At 53.2% G+C, this 24,986-nt stretch overlaps 15 protein-coding genes across 22 annotated transcripts; 5 read left to right on the top strand and 10 right to left on the bottom strand.

The window, feature by feature from the left end:
• Nucleotides 1–5: 5 nt before the first annotated feature.
• On the bottom strand, nucleotides 6–932 carry KVP17_003160 (uncharacterized protein; the record flags this gene model as incomplete). The annotated part of the gene is made up of 1 exon (XM_068520149.1): nucleotides 6–932. One exon carries the CDS (start codon nucleotides 930–932, stop codon nucleotides 6–8), a length of 927 nt encoding a protein of 308 aa, XP_068371744.1.
• A 612-nt stretch (nucleotides 933–1,544) lies between these two features.
• Nucleotides 1,545–5,562, top strand: KVP17_003150 (uncharacterized protein; the record flags this gene model as incomplete). Of its 3 annotated transcripts, XM_068520129.1 has the most annotated exons (2): nucleotides 1,545–4,918; nucleotides 4,947–5,562. In XM_068520129.1, 2 exons carry the CDS (start codon nucleotides 1,545–1,547, stop codon nucleotides 5,560–5,562), a joined length of 3,990 nt encoding a protein of 1,329 aa, XP_068371725.1. The 3 variants fall into 3 exon arrangements, with proteins under 3 accessions (XP_068371725.1, XP_068371727.1, XP_068371726.1); XM_068520131.1 differs by lacking the exon at nucleotides 4,947–5,562 and having other exon boundaries at nucleotides 1,545–4,922; XM_068520130.1 differs by lacking the exon at nucleotides 1,545–4,918 and having other exon boundaries at nucleotides 5,008–5,562.
• A 13-nt stretch (nucleotides 5,563–5,575) lies between these two features.
• On the bottom strand, nucleotides 5,576–6,598 carry KVP17_003162 (uncharacterized protein; the record flags this gene model as incomplete). The annotated part of the gene is made up of 1 exon (XM_068520151.1): nucleotides 5,576–6,598. The coding sequence occupies one exon, from the start codon at nucleotides 6,596–6,598 to the stop codon at nucleotides 5,576–5,578; it is 1,023 nt and encodes a 340-aa protein (XP_068371746.1).
• A 624-nt stretch (nucleotides 6,599–7,222) lies between these two features.
• On the bottom strand, nucleotides 7,223–7,929 carry KVP17_005289 (uncharacterized protein; the record flags this gene model as incomplete). Its single annotated transcript, XM_068515094.1, has 2 exons — nucleotides 7,223–7,635; nucleotides 7,662–7,929. The coding sequence occupies 2 exons, from the start codon at nucleotides 7,927–7,929 to the stop codon at nucleotides 7,223–7,225; spliced, it is 681 nt and encodes a 226-aa protein (XP_068371759.1).
• Nucleotides 7,930–7,985: 56 nt separating this feature from the next.
• On the bottom strand, nucleotides 7,986–8,906 carry KVP17_003152 (uncharacterized protein; the record flags this gene model as incomplete). Its single annotated transcript, XM_068520133.1, has 1 exon — nucleotides 7,986–8,906. One exon carries the CDS (start codon nucleotides 8,904–8,906, stop codon nucleotides 7,986–7,988), a length of 921 nt encoding a protein of 306 aa, XP_068371729.1.
• A 280-nt stretch (nucleotides 8,907–9,186) lies between these two features.
• KVP17_003165 (uncharacterized protein) lies at nucleotides 9,187–11,685 on the bottom strand (the record flags this gene model as incomplete). Its single annotated transcript, XM_068520154.1, has 1 exon — nucleotides 9,187–11,685. One exon carries the CDS (start codon nucleotides 11,683–11,685, stop codon nucleotides 9,187–9,189), a length of 2,499 nt encoding a protein of 832 aa, XP_068371749.1.
• Nucleotides 11,686–11,826: 141 nt separating this feature from the next.
• Nucleotides 11,827–12,981, top strand: KVP17_003156 (uncharacterized protein; the record flags this gene model as incomplete). Of its 2 annotated transcripts, none has more annotated exons than XM_068520140.1 (1): nucleotides 11,827–12,981. In XM_068520140.1, one exon carries the CDS (start codon nucleotides 11,827–11,829, stop codon nucleotides 12,979–12,981), a length of 1,155 nt encoding a protein of 384 aa, XP_068371736.1. The 2 variants fall into 2 exon arrangements, with proteins under 2 accessions (XP_068371736.1, XP_068371737.1); XM_068520141.1 differs by having other exon boundaries at nucleotides 11,983–12,981.
• A 14-nt stretch (nucleotides 12,982–12,995) lies between these two features.
• On the bottom strand, nucleotides 12,996–17,510 carry KVP17_003153 (uncharacterized protein; the record flags this gene model as incomplete). Of its 3 annotated transcripts, XM_068520134.1 has the most annotated exons (4): nucleotides 12,996–13,612; nucleotides 13,640–13,850; nucleotides 13,879–16,521; nucleotides 16,548–17,510. In XM_068520134.1, the coding sequence occupies 4 exons, from the start codon at nucleotides 17,508–17,510 to the stop codon at nucleotides 12,996–12,998; spliced, it is 4,434 nt and encodes a 1,477-aa protein (XP_068371730.1).
• Nucleotides 17,511–17,526: 16 nt separating this feature from the next.
• KVP17_003166 (uncharacterized protein) lies at nucleotides 17,527–18,720 on the top strand (the record flags this gene model as incomplete). Of its 2 annotated transcripts, none has more annotated exons than XM_068520155.1 (1): nucleotides 17,527–18,720. In XM_068520155.1, the coding sequence occupies one exon, from the start codon at nucleotides 17,527–17,529 to the stop codon at nucleotides 18,718–18,720; it is 1,194 nt and encodes a 397-aa protein (XP_068371750.1). The 2 variants fall into 2 exon arrangements, with proteins under 2 accessions (XP_068371750.1, XP_068371751.1); XM_068520156.1 differs by having other exon boundaries at nucleotides 18,058–18,720.
• A 118-nt stretch (nucleotides 18,721–18,838) lies between these two features.
• KVP17_003170 (uncharacterized protein) lies at nucleotides 18,839–19,943 on the bottom strand (the record flags this gene model as incomplete). Its single annotated transcript, XM_068520165.1, has 2 exons — nucleotides 18,839–19,577; nucleotides 19,606–19,943. 2 exons carry the CDS (start codon nucleotides 19,941–19,943, stop codon nucleotides 18,839–18,841), a joined length of 1,077 nt encoding a protein of 358 aa, XP_068371757.1.
• A 137-nt stretch (nucleotides 19,944–20,080) lies between these two features.
• Nucleotides 20,081–21,607, bottom strand: KVP17_003149 (uncharacterized protein; the record flags this gene model as incomplete). The annotated part of the gene is made up of 1 exon (XM_068520128.1): nucleotides 20,081–21,607. One exon carries the CDS (start codon nucleotides 21,605–21,607, stop codon nucleotides 20,081–20,083), a length of 1,527 nt encoding a protein of 508 aa, XP_068371724.1.
• Nucleotides 21,608–21,703: 96 nt separating this feature from the next.
• Nucleotides 21,704–22,771, bottom strand: KVP17_003148 (uncharacterized protein; the record flags this gene model as incomplete). Its single annotated transcript, XM_068520127.1, has 1 exon — nucleotides 21,704–22,771. The coding sequence occupies one exon, from the start codon at nucleotides 22,769–22,771 to the stop codon at nucleotides 21,704–21,706; it is 1,068 nt and encodes a 355-aa protein (XP_068371723.1).
• A 44-nt stretch (nucleotides 22,772–22,815) lies between these two features.
• Nucleotides 22,816–23,421, top strand: KVP17_005290 (uncharacterized protein; the record flags this gene model as incomplete). Its single annotated transcript, XM_068515095.1, has 4 exons — nucleotides 22,816–22,981; nucleotides 23,011–23,155; nucleotides 23,185–23,248; nucleotides 23,275–23,421. The coding sequence occupies 4 exons, from the start codon at nucleotides 22,816–22,818 to the stop codon at nucleotides 23,419–23,421; spliced, it is 522 nt and encodes a 173-aa protein (XP_068371760.1).
• Nucleotides 23,422–23,504: 83 nt separating this feature from the next.
• Nucleotides 23,505–24,413, top strand: KVP17_003163 (uncharacterized protein; the record flags this gene model as incomplete). The annotated part of the gene is made up of 1 exon (XM_068520152.1): nucleotides 23,505–24,413. One exon carries the CDS (start codon nucleotides 23,505–23,507, stop codon nucleotides 24,411–24,413), a length of 909 nt encoding a protein of 302 aa, XP_068371747.1.
• An 85-nt stretch (nucleotides 24,414–24,498) lies between these two features.
• On the bottom strand, nucleotides 24,499–24,986 carry KVP17_003155 (uncharacterized protein; the record flags this gene model as incomplete). Of its 2 annotated transcripts, none has more annotated exons than XM_068520139.1 (1): nucleotides 24,499–24,986. In XM_068520139.1, a coding segment is annotated over one exon (488 nt), but the record flags the coding sequence as incomplete, so codon positions are not given. The 2 variants fall into 2 exon arrangements, with proteins under 2 accessions (XP_068371735.1, XP_068371734.1); XM_068520138.1 differs by having other exon boundaries at nucleotides 24,499–24,944.

Here is a 24,986-nt window from a genome sequence, read left to right as displayed (position 1 = left end):
TCAAATTAATCTCCGGCAGAATTACTCAATTGCCCACTTGCCCACCATGGATCGTCCACAGATATTGAGAAACAGGCCTCGTCTGTCTCTTGGCGCCAAAGAGCTGTATCCTCGAATTTTTTCTGCTTTCGCCGGATTTTAGAATGAATCGTCTGTGGAACCTTAGCACCAGCCAACGAAATCTGCTTGCAATGGAGGCCTAGCGGGGCATCTGAGTCGTAGCACGCAGCCATGGATTCGGCCAGCGATTTCCTCTTCTCTTCACACCGAAACGTGTCTTCGCTGACGATTACGCTCCGCATTGGCCCGTAAAGCGTGTCGTTCACAAGTGGAAGTCCGAGGCTGGCCATCTGCGCCCGTATCTGATGTGAGCGGCCAGTAGCCAGATGGACGCCCAACTCTGCTCTGTGGTGTCCAACTCTACGAACTCCAGTAATAATTGTAGTGCAAGCCTTCCAGCCCCCTGACCTAACACCGCTGGCTTTCGCCAGGTCATCATGGTCGTCACGGTCGTCAAGGGCGATCAAGCGGGGGGATTCACGGTTCAGCACGCTAAGCTGACTGATTCGGGAGTGGAGACTGATTTCCCCAGTGGAGACGTCGCGTTCTAGACGCCCTAGTTGCTCGGCGTTACTTGCATCTACGTCAACGAGACAGAGGTACACCTTCTGAAGCCTGCCGCTCCACCGCTGGAACACGGCTCCACACCGTGCTTCCGTGCCTAAGAATACACAACCGGACGTCCAGGTGTCCAGCCGATGCAGCGAGTACATCTGCTGGCCACATGCTCGTTCAACGAGCTTGTGCAAGCAGTGCTGTATGTTCGACACATGCGGCCCGCAAGGGACGCCTGGAGGCTTATTAACAGCGACGATGCCCATCGCCACATCCTGGACGTTCCAAACCAGCGACTCGTCGCACGCCGAAAACATCTTCGGGGTTGTATGCACTCTAATGCGAGTCAGTCCATCCAATGGCCTGTCCTTCAACAGCCGCGTCCATTTTTTGCCAGGTCTCGTAGCGTCATAGTCCTCGGCCGACAACGATGTCACGTGGATAGCGCCAACCCACAGCAGATGGTCCACATTGGCGCCGATGCAGGCCCCGACCACATTGGATACAGAACCTTCCGCGTTGTCTGCGAGTTGGATAAGCTTTACCCCTTCCCAGCACTGACCGAACTCTGATATGTACGTAAAAATGCTGTGAGCGTCAATCGTAGGCTAATCTGCTGATTTCTGACGCAGCTTGGCTCGTCGCACTGATGACTTCATGTCGAGCAGGCATTGTACACGCTTCGTAACACAAGATGTTCTGCCGACACACTTCCACTATTTATGCGTGCTGTGTCGTTCTCAATTTTTTATTGTGAGAACTGCTTCAAGCAATATATGGTTTAATATTTTTCAATTCAGAGAGCTGACGCACGACTTTTTAAAGAGGCATTCATTTATGTAGTCATTTTCTGTCCGATTTCACGGTTTTCGTACCAATGCCCCCACCCCACAACAGGCAGACGACAGGCCACATTTAACCATATTACTATGGACCTCCTACCTGTGCCTGTGTCTGCTGGTGAGCAGGGACGAGAGAGACATGTCACTAGAGCCTCCTCCAGTTCCATGCTCCTCCACAGCATTAGGGCACAAGCCGTGGACACTGTACAGCTGGAAGTGAAGCAGACGGCGCGACTGACTTTGGGAGAATGTCCTGCTGGGGTTGCTTTGGAGTATTTTCACTCCTGCCAGGACGAGCTTCATCAAGTTTGGGTGAAGAGCACCGCCTTGGAAGAAGCCTCAACGGCCGCTTCAAGTCCCAAGGCTTCTGACGAGTCCCCTCTGTCACAGACTATGAGGGCTCTGTCGTCGACTCCACTGGGCGAAGGTGCCTCTCGGGTGATCGGGCAATACCAGTCTCCTCCAAAGGTCTTGCGTCTGCGGAGCGTCGCGACTGTGGGTGAGCCTGCCAAGTTTGAAGTCATGTTCTCCGAGGAGGTCAGCTGCCAAAACGTTGAGACAGTCGAGAAGGTACTAACTCAGGAGTCCTCCTCGCTATTCGATCAGCTGCTTGACACATTTGCATTGCAAGCCTTCCGTGTGCAAGGTGATTCCAAGTTCATCCTCCAGTACTACTGTGCGGAAGAAACTATTCTGTCAGAGTTCAAGAAGAGTCACAAGTGGCGTCTGTGGAGGACGCAACTTAGCGCTGCGTCGGGTAGTGGATGCACCCTACGGCCCTTTCACCGCTCGTCTTTAACAATGAAAGACGAGAAGGCTGAGCCCGTGAAACTTCCACGAAAAACTTCTGTCTGCCCTGTGGAGTGTGCGAAGGCATTGGAGACGTACATCGCCTCCAAGAAGTCGCTGACACAGCACTTCAAGCAGACCTCTCTAAAGGGACTCGCCGGACTCAGCGATCAACTGGGTCTGATTGAGAAGAACGGAAAATGGACTGTGCGAGAATGGCTACCCAACGCTGATGCCGTCACGATTCGCGGAGACTTCAATGGCTGGCAGGCCCCCGGAGTTTCGTTAGAGAAGGAAGAGGTCGGTATGTTTGGTGGAATGGGGTATTGGTTTGCCGATCTAGGTTCTCAGATAAAGGAAGGAGAAGAGGTGAAGCTGATCGTTACGTCCGGAGAACACACTGAGGATCGACTGTTGCCTACTTCGCGAACAGTCCGACGTCAAGAGGAGAACAAAATAACCAACTGCGTCGCGGTTACGTCCTCGTTCTCCTTCAAACATGCGAAGCCCCAGGCTCCGACGAAGCCTTATCTCTATGAGGCTCATATCGGTTCTTCCCATTGGAACTGCCAGGTTGGAACGTACCAAGATTTCACCAGGCACGTCCTGCCTCGTGTCAAACGTAATGGGTACAACGGTCTCGTCCTTATGGGCATTCAGGAACACAACGTCTACTCGAGCTTTGGGTGGCACGTTACCTCTCCATATGCTCACTGCTCCACTTTTGGATCGGCTGACGATTTGCGAGAGTTGGTTGACACGGCGCATATGATGGGTGTAGCAGTTTATATTTCCGTCTTGCTGAGTCACCACTCCCCGGATCCTGAGGGTCTGTCTGGTGCGGATCCCGGCTACTTCCGGTCCGGTGCAGCAGGTCATCACGCGGCATGGGACGCTAGAATCTACAACTACGAGAGCCCTGAGGTGCAGTTGTATCTCTTGGCGCAGCTCGACTCTTTTGCCCGTTCCCTTAACATAGATGGATTCCGGTTCGAGGCCGTCCAATCCATGCTGTACAATCATCATTACATCGGGTACAATTTTGGTGCAGACTTCTCGCAGCTCGAGAACCAGCTGGATACTCAAGCAGTCCAAATGCTGCAGCTGGCCTCCGATCTGACACACGAGTTGGGCTTAACTGCTTACGCCCACGATGAAAGCTGCAGTCTTCTCTGCACGACGCCTACATCAAAGGGCGGCATCGGCTTTGATGGCGTTGTCAGTGGTCGCTGTGCTTCTGCCATTCGCAATTTCCTCGGCGCGTGTCGCGATGAGCAGTTCTCTGTTACTAACCTGTTCGATCAGCTCTCTGCAGCCTCGGGACCGTCTCATATCAACCAACTGGAGGGGTGGGACCAGCTTCTCCGGGCCAAGCGTCCTCTAAAGGTTGCCTTCTTCTCGTGGGAGTCGCTCCACACGCATGCTGTTGGTGGCGTTGCGCCTCATGTGACGGAGCTGGCGGCGGGACTCGCACGCTTAGGCCATGAGGTCCATGTATTTACCCGCGCTACCACTGAAGTTGCCGCCCATCACGTTCATTTCGGCGTGCACTACCATGAGTGCCCATTCGATCTGACGCCTGACTTCGTGCTTGAGGTCACCCATATGTGTCAGTCTCTCACTGGGCACATGTTCAAGTCTGAGGAGTTCATGAATGACCATTTTGCGGTCTGCCATGCTCATGACTGGCTGGCTGCGCAATGCCTCAACAGCAGCGTCCCTGCAGGCCGGAAGTCCATCTTAACCATGCACTCTACTGAATTTGGGCGTTGTGGAAATAACACCTATGCTGGTCAAAGCGCTAGGATCCGCGACATCGAGCGGCGGGGATGCAGCACGTCAGACATGACCATCTGCGTCTCTGGCGTTCTGGCTGACGAGGTGAAGCACTTCTACTCTTCTCCCTCGGAGAAGATACGGGTCATCTACAATGGAATTGAGGCTCACAACTTCGATGGCTTCGTCGATGGGGCGCCGATCAAGGCGACCATCGGAGTTGGTGCTATGGAACCTATGTTCCTGTTCGTGGGTAGATTGGCCACACAGAAGGGCCCCGATATCCTCGTCGAAGCCATCCCACACATCCTAAAATTCCGCGGTGATGCAAAGTTTGTGATCGTTGGAGATGGCTACATGAAGGCCGAGCTGGTGCAGCGCGTGGCAGAATTGGGCGTGGCGGGTGCCGTGAGGTTCTTAGGCAGCAAGGGAGGGAATGAGCTCCGAAACCTCTTTAAGGTGTGTGACGCTGTCGTGGTTCCGAGCCGGAATGAACCATTTGGAATCGTAGTTCTCGAAGCTTGGGCGTCCTACAAGCCAGTCATCGCCACAACATCCGGAGGGCCAAGAGATTTCGTTACTCCTCATGTGGACGGATACCTTGTCGAGCCCAATCCTTCTTCGGTTAGCTGGGGATGCTGTGAGCTCTTGAAGAACTTCGACCATGCGAAATGGATGGGTGAAATGGGAAGGGCAAAGGCTGACACCTTTTCCTGGGATACTATCGCTCGTCAAACACGGGACGTCTACAACGAGCTGCTTAACCGCTCTGATGCCCCCTACGGTGTAGCTGCTTTAAGCGCGAAGCACGACGAGTCCTCACTGTCTAGTAGACTGATGGGGCACTACATGCACGACCATATGACAGTCTTCGACGATAACGAAGAGGTAGCTCGGTGAGGTAACGGGAATTTCAACACACAGTGGCGTGGCGTTAATCAAGCTTCTGAAGCTTCTGACGGTAACGGTGTCTGAGGGAGGCTACATGAACTTCATGGGTGGGGAATTCGGTCATCCCGACCAAATCGACCTTCCCCGACCCGGAAACAATTTCAGCCTGTACTATGCGCGCCGCCGATGGGATTTGGCAGACGATGAGAACCTAAAGTTTAAGCACTTAGACTTTTTCGACGCTGCCTGCATGCAGGTGGCGTGCGAAACCGGTGTTTCCAACGCAACTCGCTGCAAAAAGCACCAGCATATATCTGACGAGTGGAAGACGCTGGCCTTCCAGAAGGGCGACTCGGTTGTCGCGATGAACTTCCATCCCAGCGATGAGCGCGAGATCAGCCTCAGATTGGAGAACACGCCAGCATTCACCACCTACCATTGCGTAATTGATTCGGAGCAGTATCGGTTTGGCGGGCGTGGTTCGGATGCCGGCTCCGTTGTCACTGCTGAAGTTGACGATATGCACGAGTCGCTGTTGACTGTCAGTATCAAGCCTCGCCAAGCACTTGTGTTCAACCAGCAGTCGACGACGGCTCCTGTGCTGGACATCGTCGATGCGAATGTTTTCGTACATAGCTTGATTCTGTAGCTTTGCAAATAATTCAATCCAACATCTGCCGTGTTTTTCTTTTCGTCAGGGATTCGATCCGCGTTTCGAGAGAGGGTCCCACAGGGCGTGATAGGAGTTGTCGGTGACGTGGCATGTCAGTTTCCGGCTCCGCTAGTGCGTCCTCTGACCGCAAAGAGAGGCACCTGAGGACAGCAGCATCACGGATACCAGTTCGGTACATGTCCGCGTAGACACGGGACCATTTTTCTGTGTTCTCCTTCTCGATTATTCCTTCAAAGAAGCAGTTCCAAAGAACCAAGCCAGACTCGTCTGCCATTTCGTAGACTGGCTTCTGCGGCATCCTCTCCACGTCTAAGAGTTGCCCGATCACCGAGGGTTCCTCGTCACCGCGTCCAACCATGAATAGCACCGACATCATGCACCGGATCTGATGCCATAAGTAGCTCAGGCCCGTGATAGTCACAACCGCTGTCGACCCTTCCTCCTCGACCGTGATGGAAATTACCCGTCTCCGGAAGTGTCTGACTTGCTCCACGTCCATTTTGCAGAAGTTTCGAAAATCGTGCTCCCCGATGAAGAACGCTGCTGCCACGCGCATCCTTGCCAAGTCCATGCCTGCGGGCACGAAAAAGTACTTGTACACTCTGAACAAACAGGAGAACCGGGCGTCGAAGTACCCCGGCACCGGCATGGCGCTCAAAATGCGCACGCTTCGCGGCAGCTTGGCGTTCAGCATCTTGACATAATCATACTCCTCGTCGTTTGTCCGGAGTCTGAGGTCCAGGGCGACGTAGTTGCCGGCAGCGTGAACTCCTTTGTCTGTTCGGCCGCAGCGGGAGTAGTTGCATTCGCCTCGGCCTTCGATCAGCTGAAGCTCCAGAAGCGCGCTGAATATGTCACGTTCAACAGTTGGCAACGGCTCTGAATTTGCAGGTGCTGGTTGCCACGCAAATCCGTAATGCTGACTGCCGATGTACGCCACCTTCAGCAAGAAGCGGCTGGTTGGGGTGCATCGCCAGTCAAAGGTCTTCACTTTCTTGCGTGATTTAGCCATTATGCAGATTGCCAACTTTTATGGGTCCTTGTTTGAGGTTAGGCGAGGGTCGGGTTAGATTCGCTGACGGCTCATCGAGAGACCTGTGGGAGTTTCTGAGAGAATCCAGACAAGTGGAGGTCCCGACGTCCGCTTCCCCCTCACTACTTATTGTCGTACCAGTGATCCTGGTGATGTGTGCGATTTTTTTATTGCTTCGGAGGCGTTGTGCGCCTAGAAGCCGTCCTTTGGAATCGTCGCCAAAGTGGGGATTCTCTCCGTACGCAATGTCTGGCGACCCCTTTCTCAGCCCTCGGACACAGGCCGCAAGTTCACATGAGTTTTCCTTGGGGCCCCGCAACGCTTGAGACTTCTCTCCCTCTGCTGGCAACGGTATCCTTTTCGTCGCCGCTTCCTCCGCAACGATGAGACTGCACCACGCACAATTAAGTTCCATCACTCATCAGATATCACGGTGTTCCAAAACACCTTAAGAGAAAGTTCCATCACTTTTGAATCCTGCAACTTGACACTCCTAGCGCTTTCTTAGCTTCTGCCACAGCATGGCACAGTTGCACGGTTGATTGCCCGCGAGCAAGTATCGCTGCTGCCCAGTACAGCAACGGCATAATAATCATTAGTATCCTAGCAGATGCCTTGACGCATCGAACAGGCAGGCTGGAATGACTCCGTCCCCAACCCAAATCTGAACGGTGGTTCTGTTCTCAGCAGCACCTTAGATTTTCCGAAAAGCGAGACACCAGGGTGATAGGTTCCCTGAGTCAATCCCTCCACAGCGGCGCATAGAACACCGTTGACCGCGAAATCCATTCGGGAGGGATGGCGGTGACGGACGGCCTTGGGAGGTCTGTCCGGATCCCCGACGGTTCCGTTTGCGGCGAATGGCGCCCGAGCTAAGTCCAAAGAGGGGTCCTTCTCGATGAAATCGGGGCAGGGTAGCTGCAAAAATACGCCGACGGTAGTACCTGGCACCAGCTCCGCTTCTACATCTCGATGCTTGGCCTTGTGGAAAACCTTACGTGACTGGAGTGCATAGCCTGTGTACAATCCCCGTGCTGCCCACTGAAGTCATTGTACCCCAGGGGCATGTCGTACCTGCAGTACCTTATTGCAGCGCCGACTCTTAGAGCAGTCTCAGCAGGCGCCTCGATAACGTCGACTTCCCAATACCAGCGACCGTAATGTGTGGAGTGAGTGCAGAGAACGGTAGCCCAACCTTGGAACCCCTGCGCAACGGTCCGGTTTTCGTACAGCGAGATCTGACGGCAGTCGCGGAAAACAACAGAGAAACAGGCATCAGGTCTGTCATCGTCGACGTCCTCAATCAACATAAGTTTTGGTTATTTTCTGTGGTTCCGTAGGTATCGTTCCCAGATTGCAACGCACACTAATCGAAAAGAGAGAATCCCATGTCATCATCAGACTCTTCTTCCTCTTCAGGTTCCTCTTCGACAACAGCCGCGGCCGTGGTAGTAGCAGGTCCAGCAACCACGAAAGCATCGGGGTTCTCGACGAACTCCTTCAACTTCTGCATCTCTGGGAAGCAGTAGTCGATGTCCAGGCACAGCGCAGCCATCATCTTGAAGGCCTCGATCAGGCTGTGGGGCACGGAGGCCTTGGTAGGATGACCAATTGCGCGTGAGAATGCCGCGACCTTCGTCACGCCAGTCATGAACTTCTCAACAACATCATCATCCGTCAGATCGAGGACCTTGGCAGAATAAGTCTGACCCTGGTCGTAGACCGTTCGGACCTGTAGTCCATAGCTGAAGGGTCGGATGTTCAGCTTCTGAAGCAACACTGCTTGCGAGGCAGTCACCTTCTCGCCTTCCTTGATGAACTGAATGGTGTTGAGCAGCTCAATCTGGGACTTGAGAATCTTAGTCGCGATTCCGAGGGCCTGGAAGAAGTTGGTCTGGGACGGGTCCAGTCCGGTGGGACCTTCAGGGATGCTCACAGAGCAAGGCGCGAACACACCCTGTCGGGCAGGCGCCGGCACCTTATGCTCCATGATGATGTCCTTGACGTCGTTGAGAGACGTATGGCAGAACACAAGTCCGACGTTGAGCTTCATAAGGTCGATGAGCCCCTGCACCTCAGGAGTCTCAGTGAGCATTTGTCGCAGGACAGTACGAATCATGGTGTTCTTTCCCATCACAATTGTAGCCTTGCCTCTGAGGGCGAACCGGATGTTGGCAAACTGCCGAGAACCGACGTGATCAGCCTCTACCACCAGGATTTGGGGGTAATTTCGGACCAAGTCCTGCAATCTCTTGCCATAGGCGAGCTTCTTGTCGTTAACAACCATTGGGAATCAGATACGGGAGAAAGGACGTTTATCGGCCAATCGATTTAACCACTGCCTAGAACAAATCGCACATTTTGAGGGTAGACGTTCTGTCTCGATATGTATGAGACATGGGTTAATGCTAACACAGGGGGATAAGCTATCTGGGTACCAAAAAAAAGATGTATCAGAACATGACATGTGCAAAAGACATAACGATAGATGCCACAGAACATTGTAACACACAACACGAAAACATGGGACTCGGGTTACAACACCAGCTCTTGATCAGTAATTACACCTAGGTTGTCAAGTTGATCTCGATGACATCCCACAACATAAAGCCTGCATTCGCTCGGCCGGACCCCAATCGATACACACGATCCACGCCTTCGGGCCTATCAAACTGCCCATGCAACGAGCTCGCCTGTACGAAAATGCCCCGAGGCTTGTCGTCGGCTTTGCCTCGGGGGGCTAAGCAGCCTCCAGCTGGGGTTGCCGGAATGAACCACCACACGTTGGTTACGTCCTGTACCACCTTCAGGTTCTCGACGCCACCTAACACGAATATAGCTTGGGAACCCATGTACCGGAGCTCCATAGGTCGAAGATTCTGCAGATATGGCGACGGGTCCAGTGACACGCCATCGTGGAACGCCTTCGCGAGCATATGAAGCACGAGATTCTCCGCGATAAGCGTGTCAGTCTTCAGAGCGAACATCTTCATGCCAGACTGGGGGGACCGGTCCCACGCTGAATTCTTCGCCCTGCTTCGGATTCTAACCAGCTGAGCGAGGTTTAGACTGTTGAGACTGGAGGCGATGTTTGCCAGATGGAGGTTCGAAAGGGCCTTCAGCTCCATAGTGCCTCTGATCAGCCCATCGAACATCTTCTTCGCGTCACCCACCCTGTACGATCCATTTGCCCTCTTCTCCCAAACACTCAGAAGCTCTGGCTGGTCGTCAAACTCTATGCTTATCTTCGGGATTCCTCCAGCGATCAGTAGCCCTTCGCTGGCTTTGAACTGCTCCACGACGCCCTTTGGGAGGCGGCCGAGTTTCTTGTTCTTGGGTGACGGTTGGGAGAGTTTGTTGGGAGCTTCCTCCTTCTTCAGTACGGGTATTGCTTTGTCGTCGTCAGCAATCACTGTAGGGACGTCACCGACTTCCGTTGTGGGCGTAGAGGCGGTCTCCTCCACTTTCTCTTCCGGTTTCTCCTTCGCTTCCTCTTCTGGTTTCTCCTTCGCTTCCTCTTCCGGTTTCTCCTTCGCTTCCTCTTCCGGTTTCTCCTTCGGTTTCTCTTCCGGTTTCTCCTTCGCTTCCTCTTCCGGTTGCTCCTTCGCTTCCTCTGCCGGTTGCTCCTTCACTTCCTCTTCCGGTTGCTCCTTCGCTTCCTCAGGCACCATGGGATCCTCCACAACAGGTTCGGCCGTCGTAACCTCCAGTTCTTCTGCCTGCTCAGGGGCCATCTCGGCCTCCTCAGCTTCCTCAACGTGCTCGGAAGCCTCGTAAGATTCTAGTGGATAGTAGTAACCGTCTTCTCCGAGGTAGTACCCCTCAGGCACCTCCCAATCACTTGGATCATAATCCCAAGTGGGAACGTCGCCAGAGGTGAGAGCTGCCTGACATTCGTCGTCCATGTAGTAGTACAGGTCTTCCTCCTCATTGTAAATGTAGAAGAGATCGCATTCAGGATCAAAGTAAACCGGATGCTCGTAATAGATGTAAGTCTCCTTGTAGGGATCCCAATACAGGGTATACCCTCCCTCAGGAACCTCCTCATCACCCTCGCCTACCGTGTCCTCACCCTCGTAGCAATAATACTGCTGTGTCTCTTCATCCCAACAGTAGTAGTAGCCGTCATCTCCCCAGAAACCAGCTTCTTCGGAGGCGTCTGCTTCGTCTCTGTCTGTATCAGGACCAGCGGTGGTCGGGGACTGCATTCCAAGCACCTCCTCGCCTTTGGACAGGATGGCCGCCTTGAGGGAACTGTTCTTAAAACTCCTCGCAACCTCGACCAGCGTTTCAGAGCTCTCATGTGCCTCTGCCTTTAAAACATGCCAATCCGACGCCAGCTCCGCCATTCCTACAGCCTTCGACATGTTCTCATGCTCTGCAAGGCAGTAGATTACCGAGTTCTCCGGCCGCTCCGTCACCGCAGCCAATGATGGGTACTGAAAATAAACTCCCCGAGTTTCCTCCGAGTCAACTGCATCATTGACGAGAAACATAAACCATTGGCTGTCGACGGGCTCGAACTGAAACGGATGATTCGTTTTGCGCAAAAAGGCCAACGCGCCGAGATGCAGGATCAGCTTGCGGCCTATGAACTTTTTCTCAGTTATGTGAAACCCCACGTCCATCTTCTGTGCCTCGCTGTGAGCGAGGGTTCGTGTGGTTAGCCACTGAATCAGCCGAATGCCGATACATTCTTCGACTTTACCACCGAAATTACGTACGGTATCGGAGGGCGTCTTTCGCCAATCGGTGTATCCAACTGAGACTGCTCTGATTTGTAACAGTTGTGGAAGATTCAGGTACTGCACAAAGCCAACGGCTGCGGTAGTTGAGGACCCTGCCTGATTCTTGAGGTCAGCGCCACCAATCAACCGTTTGAAGAAAGTCTTATTCTGCAACCCGACCATAAGAGAGCCGTTGGGTCGTCTTGCCCAAACATCTAGCTTGCCAAGCATGCCTTCGCTGTGCATGACGTGCCCGAACAACTCATCGAGACCCTCCCTACAAAGATGCGGTTCGGTTGCACGGAAGTAGTCCGCGACCATGTGGTGGTAGCCTGCCATAGTTAAAATCTAAGCAATTATGAGTCAGAATGGGCAGCGCCCCCACATGAGGCGCAGGAGCAACTCGACAACCTCCAGCGTGGCACTTGACCACCTTCATTGGGATGACTCAGGCGATATTGGGCATTAGATTCGGTGTGTATGGTCGCCGTTAGAAGTAAGGGTCCCCCAATGCTCGGATATCCGAAGCACACTCTCTCTGAGATCCATCATTCTATGTATCTACACGGGTTCCGCGGACCACGATTCCAATTCGAAACGCAGCATCTTAGGAGTCAAGGCCGCACCATCTCACGAATGTCGTCTTTTGAAGAGTCGAGCTTCTCCTTCGCTGCTAGTCGACAGCTGATAACTGAGGAAGCGGAGGGAATTATGAGACGCCAGATTCCAAGGAACGTGACACGACTGCCTCCGACTCAGTCATGGGATCCAGGTTTCAGCATTTTGAACTTCCTACGGAAGGAGGTGGACAGAGAGAAGTATGAACAGGAACGAGTGAACCTGGTCATGTCTCATCTGTCAGGAGCTGTGACTGACTTTCCTCATGGCGTGTCACGTAAGGTGTCGCGAACCCTGCGAAAAGCGAGCGAGATACTACATGAAGATCCAGAGGAGACTACAGAAGAGTCAGATTTACTGCCTCGTAAGTTTGAAACTTCGGATTCTGAATTGATTCCGACGAAAAAGAAATTGAAGCTGTACAAGAAACGGAATCGGACGCACCAAACTGTGCATCCTCCAAAGCCACCGCCGGCTCCGTTGAAGCGGAAAACTACCATTCCAATCTCTCCTCGACTCAACACCCGGATACGTTTTGAACGGCGACAAGCGTTGTCATTGCATCAGAAGGAAGGTGAGGACACCAGCGCGGCCCCAGAGAGCAGCGACTCTCCTCTGTTGTTGCCACGGGCTGCATCAGCCTTTGCCGTCGAGGAATCCCACACACCAGAGGAGACACAAATACTAGAGGAACCCCGAAGAGTGATTACGCTTCCTCCACTGTCACTTCCACCTCGAACCACCGAGATTTCGCCAAAGAAGGTCCGGTTCAGTCAAGGCGTTGAGATCATCCCTCGACTCCGAACCCCATCAGACACGTCAAGGGTACGAATCGTTAACGACGCCTTCATGAGGCCTGTTACGCTGCTGGAGGGGCGTTTGGGGCCCTTCCCACGTGTATCTGACGACCGCTGGGCCACGATGGAATTGGACGCAGATCTACGGAGTGGGGTTGATCGAATCATGTCGCTGCCGACCTCAAGGTTCAGGAAGCAGGCGAAGGGCGTGGACTTGTGACTTCTTAAAGTGACTCACATGGGATTCTCGGCGTCGTGTAGCCTCCATAGCGCGGCGCTCAGGTCTCCATCATGCAGGCATTCTGCGGTTATTGCTGCGAAAGCGAACAGTCTACAGGCGAGAAAAGCAATCAGCAGTTGCCGGAGCACTCGGACGTTGAGGCTGTCAATGTCACAACAGCACGGTACTCCTTCCAATGGGTTCGTCAACCCCTGTGCCAACCATTGTCTGTTCGCCGTTTGGTTGGCCGCCCGCGGAGAGGGAAATGCACTCCACATCTGTGAGGCCCACTTAAACCTTATGTGGGGTCTTGCTAGAAGGTTCTTTAGATCAGTCCAGACACTAGCTTCGGTCCTCACAAGTCGAAGCCAGCTGGTGAGGTCCAGTTTCAGGACAGCCACCAGGTATACCAGCTCCAACCACCGCCCCGTTGTAAGCCGATCGACAATCAGATCGAAAAGCACCTTTTCAAATTGGTAGACAACCAACTGGCTCTTGCGAGGTGAGTCTTCCCAGCAGGATGGAGTCGTTAAAGACATTAAACTTCTGATAGCTGAACTCCGGTTTTGGACTAGGAACTCTCTCACGTCCAGAGTTCCAGTTGCGTCTCGTTTCGCGTCTACTACATTTTCTAGGAGGCTTGGCCGGTAGAGCTTACCTTCCGTATAGGAAGTGTAGAAGGGAATCGAGGGGAACAACATCCGGAAGAAGCCTGTGACTTGCGCGATGCTATGCGAATCGAAGAGGCTGACGCCGGCGACACATGAGCGTATAACTAGATCGCTCGAGGCCATATCAGTGGGCGTATGGCGCATTCGATCTAGGGCTGCAGCTCGCAAAATCAGAGGCGTTGCGAAAAAGCGTCTGACCTGAAATGTTGAAGCCGACGAAACCTACGTCTAGGGGTCCCGTGAGCTGCTGTAGGATGACAAGGATCATCGCGCTCCCGCTGAGATTATTATCCCTCCAGGAATGCCAGAAAAGCTCTACGGGGTGCACGCCAGCCATAGTGTAGCAGAAGTAGGCCGACACAGTCGGTTCTACAAGCCGAACAACCTTGGTGAGTATATTGCCAACAAAGGAGATGGGCATGCTTTTTAGGAAGGATAGGAGTAGGTGGAGGGTCTTGAACGACGGTTTAGTCCGAACAGCATGGAGTAATATGGGCACCTCACCCCACATTGCAATGTAGTCATCGGCATCAGTTCGCCGGTCAGTAGAGAAGCCTTGAACGATAGTTTCTTTTTCAATTTCTTGACCCGAATCTCGTAAGTCCTTGATGGATTCGCGGAAGCCGTCCACCCCTTTTTCCACGGCCAGTTGCAGAGTCTTTTCCAGAATCGTCTCCATCGGCGCTCCTTTAGAGCACAGGTCGCGTAAAATCAGCATCAGAACGACAGAACTGACTGAGGTATGCGGCTCAAGGTGCACCCCATCTGGCAAAGGTACCACCGTATCCAGCCAGGCCAAGATAAACCGGGAGCACAGTACCCGTGTTACCCCTAAAGGTTGATAGATCGAGACGTTCGACAAGCGTTCCTGGTTGGAAATGCAGGCAACGTACACGCCACAGCTCGCGGATAACCGTACCACGGAGTCGGGCTGGTCAGAAAGTAGGCACTGGCGGTAGACGTAGCGGTTGCGGTTGTTGGAGAGTCGGTGACATGAGACCGTCAACAGGTACAGCCCCTCCTCAGTTTCTATTATGACGTGCCGACCACGGGTGAAGCGTAGAGTGTGAGTCCCGTTGCGGATCTCGAATGATAGCTCCTCCGTATCGACAAAACTGCGATTCAACTTGCCTTCCTGGTTGGCCGCCGCCTCCCCAAAAACCGTAAGCCTGGGATCCGCCTCACAGAAGTACTTTGAAGGGGTCCAGTCGCCTGAAAGGTCATCGGTTCTGGACGTCGATGGCTTGCTCCCGTCGCTGCGATTCTCCGCAACGTCAAGGTTGAGGGACAGGAAAGAACTTGCCGTACGCATTACACCCGGTGACGCCTCGCTCACAGGCAGGTCGTCAGAGAAGGGCTCCACATCGAAAAAGGTGAGGAAGTTGGGAGCCGGGATGAACCGTGAAAGTTGAACATCTTGATCCGACCAGAACCGTAGAACGCACGGCTTGAAAAACACGTCAGACTCTCTGACGTTTGTGGAGTCCGAGTCGGTGGAGAGGTGCAGGAAGGTGACGTGTCCCGAGTGGTGGCGTACCATGATGTGGGCGTAGCTCCCAATAAACCTCATCTCTGTTGGATGGGTCGCCCAATGCAGCAGCGACAAATCTACAGCTACGAAGACGTTATTCTCCACAAGGACTCCGCTACGAAAGACGATTTTGAAAATCGAGAGCATAAAAGCAGAATCGTAGATGGCGAAGAAAATTACCACCACCGGAGCGGAGTTCCGTTTTCGACTGGTGTTCACCATTGAGCTGCCCCTAATCCAGGCATCCTTGATCGGGCTAAAGCTGAGGAAGAGAATGGGCCTGTGCAGGAGGCCGTCGATATGCGAGATGGGAGGAGAAGCCACACGTTTAACGTCGCTGAAGAAGACAGAGTAAAGCCTTGGACAGTTAGCTTTGGCATCTTTCTTTAGCAAGTTCCGGTAGCCCCCAGCCTTCTTACGGGCGCCCAGACGAGGGTAATTGGGCTCGAACACCAGAGCGTTGGGTGAGCAGAGCCAACAGAGCGCCTCCTTTCCAGTTGAGCCGCAAACGGCACACTTCGCTGCTGTCCGGTGGCTGGCAGTCATCACGAACAGCTGGTCAGTCACCCATCCCATGGGTAGATCATGCATCACTCGTGGAGGCTGGTCCAGCATGTGCATCACCGCCCATTTATGCCGATGAAACGAGTAGAACCCAATGCCAGTGGGGCAAGCGGCAGCCAGATACGTCTCGTTGGGGCTCATGTGCAGCTGCGAGAGCGGTAGCCACATGGGGGGGTTAGCTCCGGCACGGGCCGGTAGCCATATTGACCGAGGGGTGACGAATTGCTTCTCTGCTTGGTCTAGGCGCCAAACTAGAATGCAAGAGACAGTCTGCTGTACGTGGTACGACAGGTCCCTTCGGTAGCCGTTCATATGCGCGCAAGCGTAAAAGTTGAGGACGCGGAGCTCCTCCGAGGCGGTCTCGGGAATGAACGCCACTCCCTGACTGGTCCACGAAGCCAGACGAACAACGCACCCAAGGCGGGACCGGCTATCCGATGGTCCCTCGTACACAAATCTTAGCCCCGTGCCAATGTTGATGATTTCCAGCAGCTCTTGGTCTCTTGTGACTACTGCCAGTTCAGAGTCGTCAGGGGAGAAAGGGCAAAATGAGAGAGACTTGACAGGCGATGTGTTGGAGGATTCTGTCCTTCGACGGATAGCATTAAAGACAACCTCCCCAGTTCGGTATGACAGGACATCACTGAAGTCTATGACATCAATGTGTCCGTCAGAGCTGGCCAGAACACACGCCAACCGATTATAGCTGATGGCCGCCTGAGTGACGTCATTTGCTAGGAAAAAGCCCATGGGCATGTCAGTTGGGATATCACGCTGTGTAAGCCCCTACCAAATCTCACATCGTCTCGCACTTTCAGGCCGCCGAAAACAACAGTGCCTGGAATGTCCCACGGGAATGTCATACACGCCCCATTCTTCAGGACAATGACAACCAGGGACCATACAAGCGATATGCAGACTTGGCTCACAGCGAGGTTGACGTTCCGGGAAGTCTTGGACGTGCCTGGAGGTCGTTCGACCTGACGTTTCACGTAGGAACACAAGTTTGACACTCGCATACCGCTAGACGTTCTCGGCCGTATTGGGTCGCCAAGGTTGTAGGTGGTCTCACTAAGGGGCACGCCGCCAATCAGGAGATCTGCTAGACGTGTGACGTTGGTTACTTGTGTCACGTCTTTCGGCTGGACAAAGATTAACAGAGGTCCGTCAGCAGAACCGAACATCTGTAAGGTCGAGGAAGCTGCGCAGCAGGATATCGGCAGCGGATACTGCAAAACCATCTCAAAATGGAGCGCCAACGGCCATGAATTCACCTTCAACTGGCAGTCTACCCAGGTCCCCAACGCTGTGTTGTCTGGAACCCATGGAGTCAATGGCTTCACTGGACTTGAGCTGGCGTCTCGGAATCCGAAAATTGAAGGCATGTAGGCAGCTAGCCCGCGACTAGCACTCTCTCCCTTGTTGGAGTCAAGCTTGTAGAAGCACACCATGTACCGGGAGGCTGTAGTGACGAACAGGCTGCCACTATCAGCCGTCCAGAATACATCCACGTTGTATCCGGCACTTTCAACAGATTCCACAGATCTCACGCTTCGAGCCAAAGGGACCCGGAGCTCACTGGTCGATATAATAACTAGGGCCTTCTGACTAAGCACCGCGAGGTACGAACCACACGGACTGATTCTCAAAGACGTAACTTCGTTGGTCTTGTCTGGGAAAGCGATTATCTCCTCAATCGCTGCAGCCTCTGCAAAGTGCCGTGTGACGCTTTCTGACCCGCAGAGAGGGAGAGAGAACGGCATCAAATCCGAAATAATAATGATCGCACGTTTGGTAGACAGCTACAGGACGTATTGGATAGTCGCTGTATTCCTCGCAGATGTGGGTCTCTCAGTGTTGGCGTTGTGGCGCACGCCTTTCACTGACGTTGACTGGACGTCTTACTCGCAGCAACTGGACCTCATCTGGGGGGGAGAACGGAACTATGCGGAAATCAGGGGCGATACAGGTCCGTTGGTGTATCCGGCAGGCCATGTACTCTTCTACTCTGTGCTGAGAGGAATGACGGGGGGGAACCTATTTCAGGCACAGGTCGTCTTTTGTGGACTGTACCTAATGCAGATGGCTATGGTTTTCTATCTGTACTTCGGCAAGGAGGTGAGCCTGTGGAGAGGCCACTTGTTCGAAGCAGCTCTCCTTGTTTGCAGTAGGAGGGTGCATTCTCTGTACTTTCTCCGGTGCTTCAATGACTGTGTAGCCATGACGCTTCTATATGCGTCTGTGTGCCTATTCTCGAGTTGCCGACGACGAGCAGGCAGTCTTTGCTTCGGATTTGCGCTTTCCGTCAAAATGAACATCTTGATGTGGGCTCCAGGGCTGCTGTTTCTGCCTCTCCTGGAGGAAGATCATCAGTGGCGACACCGCTTCAGAGTTTGGATAGAAACCGGGGTGATAATTCTGGGCGTTAACGTGATTCTCGCGTTGCCCTTCCTCCTGAGTCATCCGTGGGCTTTTCTCCAAGGGTCCTTTGATTTCGGACGCGTGTTTGAGCAGAGATGGAGCGTCAATCTTCAGTTTCTGCCAGAATCGCTCTTCCTTTCGAGGAAATTCCATGTAACACTTCTCGCCCTTCACGTGGCACTGCTCGCGACTATCCTCCCCCACATGTGGAAACGCATGACTACTCCTCAGTTTGGTGTGATCAAGCGTCAACGACTCATGATTAAGTATTTCTTTGTCATCAACTTCATCGGAGTCGCCTGCTTGCGTTCCTTCCACTACCAATTCTATGCCTGGTATGCTTCCACGATTCCTTACATCCTAACTCGGGCGTGCCGGGCTTCCAAGACCGTCACACTTGCAGTGGTTCTCACGCTGGAAGGCTGTCTGAACCTCTATCCTCCGTCCAATACGGCATCGCTGGCAGTGACGGTGTGCCATTTAATCACTCTAGTAGGTGCCTTCTCAAGGATTGTTGTTCTCACTCCTGACACCAAAATTAAAATTTGTTAATGTGAAGATTCGGAATCAAATGGTTAATGTGAAGATTCGGAATCAAATGCTACTCATGATTATACAAGGTATGTCAATGTCGATGCGAAGTTTCGGAACAATATCAAGAGACGTAGATTTATTTTTGCCGTCGCCGATGTAACCGATGTCGTGATCTTAATCTCTCAGGTTTGGCTGGGGCTGCTTCTTCTGGCGTTGTAATAATGTGGCCGTACTTTTTCTGAACACGAATGAGTTGCTCTGCGATGTCCGAGGATGCAGGTCTTCGAGCTGTATCGCCGATACATCTAAAGGCGATCTCAGTGAACTCCTTCACGACGCATCCAGGCCAAGCAGCCCTCCTGTCAACTAAAGGCGCTACAGACGACCACTTCCCAGGCGTGATGGTGTCCAAAATGCGGATCTCCTTATCGCCTTTGATCACGTGAGGTGAATTTCCAGTCGCGAGTTCAAGGAGGACCATCCCCAAGGAATAAACTTCTGAGCTTTCCGTCAGGCAGTGAGACTCGGCGACATCGGGGTCGAGATAACCGACGGTTCCTTGGAAACCAGAGAGTACCGCAGTACCCTCTTCACCAGCTTCGCAGGAGAGTCCAAAATCAGTGAGCATACCCCGACCGTCACCTGTGATAACAATGTTGCTGGAGGTGATATCCCCATGGAAAACTTTTGGGTGACGGGTGTGAAGGTAGCCCAACGCAGTCGTGACATCTATGGCCGATTGCAGCCGGTCAGTCCAGTGGAATGTGTCGGGGTCCTTGACGAAGAGGTCACCTCCAGGGGCCAGCTCGAACACCAGAAACCGAATCTGCAAAGGTAAGCACCGTGTCTCCTGTTTTAATGCTCGACAGATGTTCCTGAATTTCTCCTACGCGATATGCTTACTTGGCTCCTTTGTCCTTTCTGGTGATTATCGCGCTGCCGAAGCCAAGGACGCTGACAATGTGTGGATGTCGATACAACGACTGGATACGAGTTTCGCGGTCAAGGTCGGCGCCGTCGTTTTCGAGACATACCTTGACAGCCACAGGAGTACAGCTCTCAAGCCTACCCTCGTAAACGACGCCAGTGGCGCCCTCACCTAGAAGTGCTGAAGGGTGTAGATAGTTGGTCGCTGTGAGGACCTCTTCTAGCGAGACCACCGGACAATACGGTGAGTGCCTTTTGGTGATTGCCTCTGGGAGAAACATCTTGGATAGCTTGCGAGTTGGAGAGGTTGGCATGTGGAAATAGGCGTTATGGAGTTTGGTGAGAGCTGGTAGTGCCCCAGCCAATACATTGCAACGAATTTTAAAAGCACACAAACTTACTGCCTCAACAGGCATCCTACACTGGCCACAGCCAATACACTCGAGAGAGACTAGACCGCCTCAATGGGCAGAGCTGCAGACTTTAGGCGAATATATTCGCCTAATGCTTTGGCTTCCTTCATTGAGGTGGTGGTGAAAAAAGCAACTCTCCCAATGTTACTCGGCCACCCGTCAGCCCAACACGTCAGCACGTCTCCTTCGACGACGTTGCCACCGAATACAGACAGGGAGGGCATGTCCTCAACGAGCTCCTGGAGAAATGTAGTGGAATTCGTCATCGCCCGCCCGGATTTCGCAGCGAATAGCTCCTGGGAAGCGGAAAAGCCGAAGGGTCGCTCAACCCTCACAGGCCTTGATGGCAATCCAGCTGAGCAGAGCAACTGTTCCACTGCAAGATCCACTCCCCACACTAACCGGTGATGGTAACGGATGTTTCCACCGCCCATACGGGGATTGAGTTCGATCAAGACCGGCCCCAATTTGGAGTCAAACTTCAACTCGACGTGGAGGGATCCACACTGAATTCCGAACGCAGAGCAGCAGGCGCGAGCCATCCCTTTGAGGGCGGCTTGGGTGACGGACGGCAGCTGAGAAGGGCAGCTGTTGCCCCATTCAGTTAGATAAGGCTCCACCAAAGGCCAATCGTCAACGACGTTCAAATAGACGGGTTCACCTTCCGAGATAACCATGTCTACGTCCACTTCAGGTCCGTCTAGGAAGCTCTCTAAGATGAGGCAACGGATGGCTTCAGAAGTTGAGCCGACATCGCCATCAGCGTCGTCGAAAACCAACCCCATGAGGTCCTTGTTCTCGTAGCACTCCTCTACCATACGTGCTGCCTTTCTGTACTTCGGAATCAGCTCCTCTTGAGTCAGGATCTTCTGAACGCCAAGACTGGCTGCACCATGCACAGGCTTCAGGATGCAAGGGTAACCAACTTTCTCTCCAGCCTCTAGTGCTTCAGTTTCAGACAGAACCTTCACGAAGACGGGTGTGGCGAGTCCTGCGCGCGACAAAGCCTCCCGCGTGGCGCTCTTGTCGTGGGCAATATCTATCGAGCTCACAGGGTTACCTGGAACGCCAAAATGGGCGCAGAGACGTGCTGTCAAGGTGACCGCGTCATCCCAGAACGTACAGAGAGCGTTCATGGTCTGTCCATGTACCCGAAGATGTGCGTTTAAAGCGTTAGCACACTCCAAAACCAGTGTTGGCCTTGGGGTCATGTCCACGGAGACGTGCGACACCACCTCGTTCACATGAAGCCATTGAGCGAGACGGTTGGCCGGGTCCTCCAGCAAAATTAGGTTCACCCCTAAACTTGATTTCAGGTCAGCGTAGAAATCTTTCTTCACTATGTCGCACCCGCAACATACTACAACGAAGGTCAGTCCTCTAAGCAGAGTCTCGCGGTACCTCTGGCCATCACTGGTGGCCTCGTAGACAAGGGAGTCCAATAGGGACTTGTCAATCAAACGAACAAGTGGCTCTTCCGAGGCGATTGAATGAGCAACAGTGGATGGAGTGGACACGTCCTTACAGACGCTCTTGAAAGCTGCCACACCTGCTGTTGTCGTCATGACTAAGATTAAAAAGTGAGAATACGAATTATTGAACTGCTCTGAGACTCCAATGTGGGGTCACAGGAAGCACTGTCACTTTTTAAGCGCACAAACTTAAAGATTCTTGGGTTCCTGTCCCTCTCTACGGAGCTGCTCCCTCCTGGCCCAGGCGTAGGCGTCTGCATCCACCTCGGCCACGTGAGCACGTTGAGGTTCGAACCCCTGCAGCAACTGCTGCATCGACGCCTGCTGCTGTCGGGCGCGTTGTTGCTGGATTTGCGCCAGTTGAAGCTGAATATTCTGCTCCATCTGAAGGTGTTGAAGGTCCAAGGAGTGTTGGGCTAGCCGAGGGTTCGTGCGAAGCATATGAAGGGCGCGTTCCGGGTCCACCCCCTGAAGAGACGGGAAGAACTGCTTTGCGGAGCTTTGAAGGCGCTGCTGCTGACGGAGATTGTCTTGGTGCCCCGCTGCCACTTGTAAATTACGAGCAGGGCGGCCGTAGTCCGCAGGAGGAAGGAATTCACGAGCCATACGCTGCCGACGTGAAGGGTGCACCGAGGCGTTGGCTGGGTTCCCAGCGGCACCGGGGGGAGCTTGAGCTTCTGCTTGGTCCACGGGGGCCACCCACTCATTTCCAACCAGAGAGCGCTTCTTTTCTAAGAACTCGTTCATTGTTATGCTGTTTGACGGCGTGGCCGCTTGATTCCCTTTAAGGACCATTTGCTTTAGGCGTTCAGTGTGGCTGGCATTCAGAGCAATATCTGCCTGCGTGAGGTGCTGCTTTTCGCCATTGCCTTGCAAAAGGTTGAGTATAGCCATTCCTTGCTGTCTGTCGCCCTTGAGTGGAGTAGGCTGATCCACCCGTTTCACATGCTCTGTCGTCGGCGACGGTCGTTGTTGAAGCATCTTCTCGAGGACTGTAGCATCCAGAATATTCGGGACTGCCTGTTTCTTACCAGGCGTCTTGTCGGTCGGGGCCCAAGGCTTGGCTGTGCTAGGGTCATCCCAAAGGTCATCAGGATCTGTGGCCTTCCAGTCGTGTGATGAATCCTCAAAAACGGTCTTCTCCGAAACTCTTCCGATCAGGACTGGCATGTCATTCAGAGGATTCTCGTGCATTACAGACTGGCGGTGGCTCAGCAGGCTCTTCAGGGAGTAGAGTTGCTGATGATCGCTCGGCATCCTCTCCGAAGGAATTGAAATATTGTGCTTTTTACGTCCAGCGTATGGCGAGAGATTTCTCTGTGGTTGTACCTGGCAGGCCGTTGCTAGGATCTGAAGCATTCACTACTCTTGTCTCCGGTCGTGTGTGCGCTTGTCTACCGCGGCCTGCAGACGTGAACGCCTTTGTGGTGGCGTTGGAGCAGCCTCTAGCGTCTCCGGAGCAGGGATGTAAGCTTCTGACACGGAATTCAATGCAGTAAGCATTTATTTTTCCTTTGGGGAGGATGCGACTACGTGGGAGTTTTTGGGGTTCGTGCACAATGAAAAGCCCTCGACACTCATTAGCACTGGTTGGTCCCTCAACCCGGACATCGCGACTCGACCACAGATCATACTTGGACTGTAGGTGATGACGGCGGGTACAGACCCAGCATGGTTGAGCCAGCCGCCGACATTCAGCAGAAAGACTTGAAGGCGTACCCGGACGCAAAACTTGTAAGACATTTCTTCCGAGAAAACAGGTTTTCGCGCACAAAATCGCCCTGAATCTGTTTCGTTTTTTGGAATCTTTCGGTCAAGGGTTGCCGCAATCAGCTTTTCAGGCGTGGCTGGCGAAGTTCGAGCGCCGTTACGCGCTGGATCCTAATTTCGTTCTGAATACGGAGTGAGTCATTTGTGACTGATCATGTTAAACTTTCTGGCGACGAGAGGTAGAACCTAATTTCGTGCAGACCATTTTGTGACTAATAAAATGGTCAAACTTCCTGTGAGCGTGATTCTGGATGTTGCCCGCTTTTTGGATCCACTTAGCGTGTTATCGCTTACTGAAACGTCAAAAGACGTTCGTACGGCCGCTTTCAACGCGGGCGACTTGATTTGGGGGAAGTTCCTTACCAATTGGAGCTCAAAGGAGGCTGCAACTGCAATAATGCAGTCTCAACAGATTTCGGGACTTACGATTCGGGACTTTGTTTTGAAAAGAGGCTTTGTGAGGGGCGATCTTGTGCGATTGGATCACAATCTGGTGCTGTGGCGTGTACCCTACAGTGCCGTGGAGAAAGGTGTACGCCAAGAGATTGACGTCCATTTCGACTACGGTGTGGATGGGGAACACGCCTGCACTCTTCGTTGTTTCAGAGACATCTCTGCTCAAGTTCAGTTTTGGGTTCGGAAGACGAGGCCAGAGTGGACTCCATTTGAAGGATTCAATATGACCCTGTTCGCATATGAAGGGGTCGACCTGCATACTAGTCTTTGGCGCGAGACGGGCATGGAGTGGGGATGGCCGCGTCTGCTGAGTCTTAACGACGAAGGCGCCCTTCGACCGCACAGGTACAATCTGCAGGGATACCTTTGCTTCCGACTTGAGTGGATGCACATCCCCTCGGCCTGCGACCGAGCCGTGGCGGCTGGTGTTTGCACGCAGGCACTAGGGGCCAGCATGTATCAGAAGCTCTACGATTGCGCTCGCTGTCAAAGAGTACTGTGTGCCTCCTGTGAGCGGAGGTGCCATCCGACGCAGCATTCGCCGTTGGAGGCTGTTATGATGGCTGGCTGCGAATGTGTGGAATGCGAACTCAATTCTGAACTGTTGTCTAGAGGGGAACAGCTGCTGTTGGAGTCGGCGTACCAGTCGCGAGCAACCTCCAGTGTGTCATGAGCAACCTCCAGTATGTCATGAGCATCCTCCAGTATGTCATGAGCATCCTCCAGTATATCATCAGTCTCCAAGACACTGCTGGTTGTCATCGTACGTGTGTCCGCAAAACAGCATCCAAGTGCGAGTGAATGGTCACGTTAAGCTCCCGTAGCTGGTCGAACTTTGAGCGCAAAACGGCCTCTGTCTCGTCTTTTTCCTGCTGTAAAGCTTTGATACGTTCGTAGTACTCCTCGGAGCTTCGCTGCTCAGGTAACGCTTTGGCCAAATCCTGCACGGCGTTTAGCAGAATCGTCAAGTTCTCTGCTCGCTCTACGATTTCTCGTGTGACGTTCTCTGCTGTGGGGGCGCAGAAGGGATCTGTCGTGGGGCCGAAACCATCCAGACGATGGCTCAAGGTCACCTCCGTATTTGCTCGGCCACTGCCAATAACGGAGTTGTCTCCGCCTGGTGGAAGAGAAATATGGAAGTCAGGATCCGCGAAATCCTCAGTGTCCTTTTGGAAGAGGGCACTGTCGGTTCCTACAGCTGGCGCTGCTTCAGGGATTATGAACAGCGATTCCTGGCTGATCTCCC

This window comes from the organism of the source record quoted next (genome assembly GCF_019968985.1).
Source record: "MAG: Porospora cf. gigantea B chromosome Unknown PgB_NODE_79_length_45068_cov_179.88, whole genome shotgun sequence".
In the NCBI taxonomy this organism is placed as follows: Eukaryota; Apicomplexa; class Conoidasida; order Eugregarinorida; family Porosporidae; genus Porospora; species Porospora cf. gigantea B.
The sequence above is the reverse complement of the archived record's forward strand: the minus strand, read 5'-3'. Positions and strand labels throughout refer to the sequence as shown.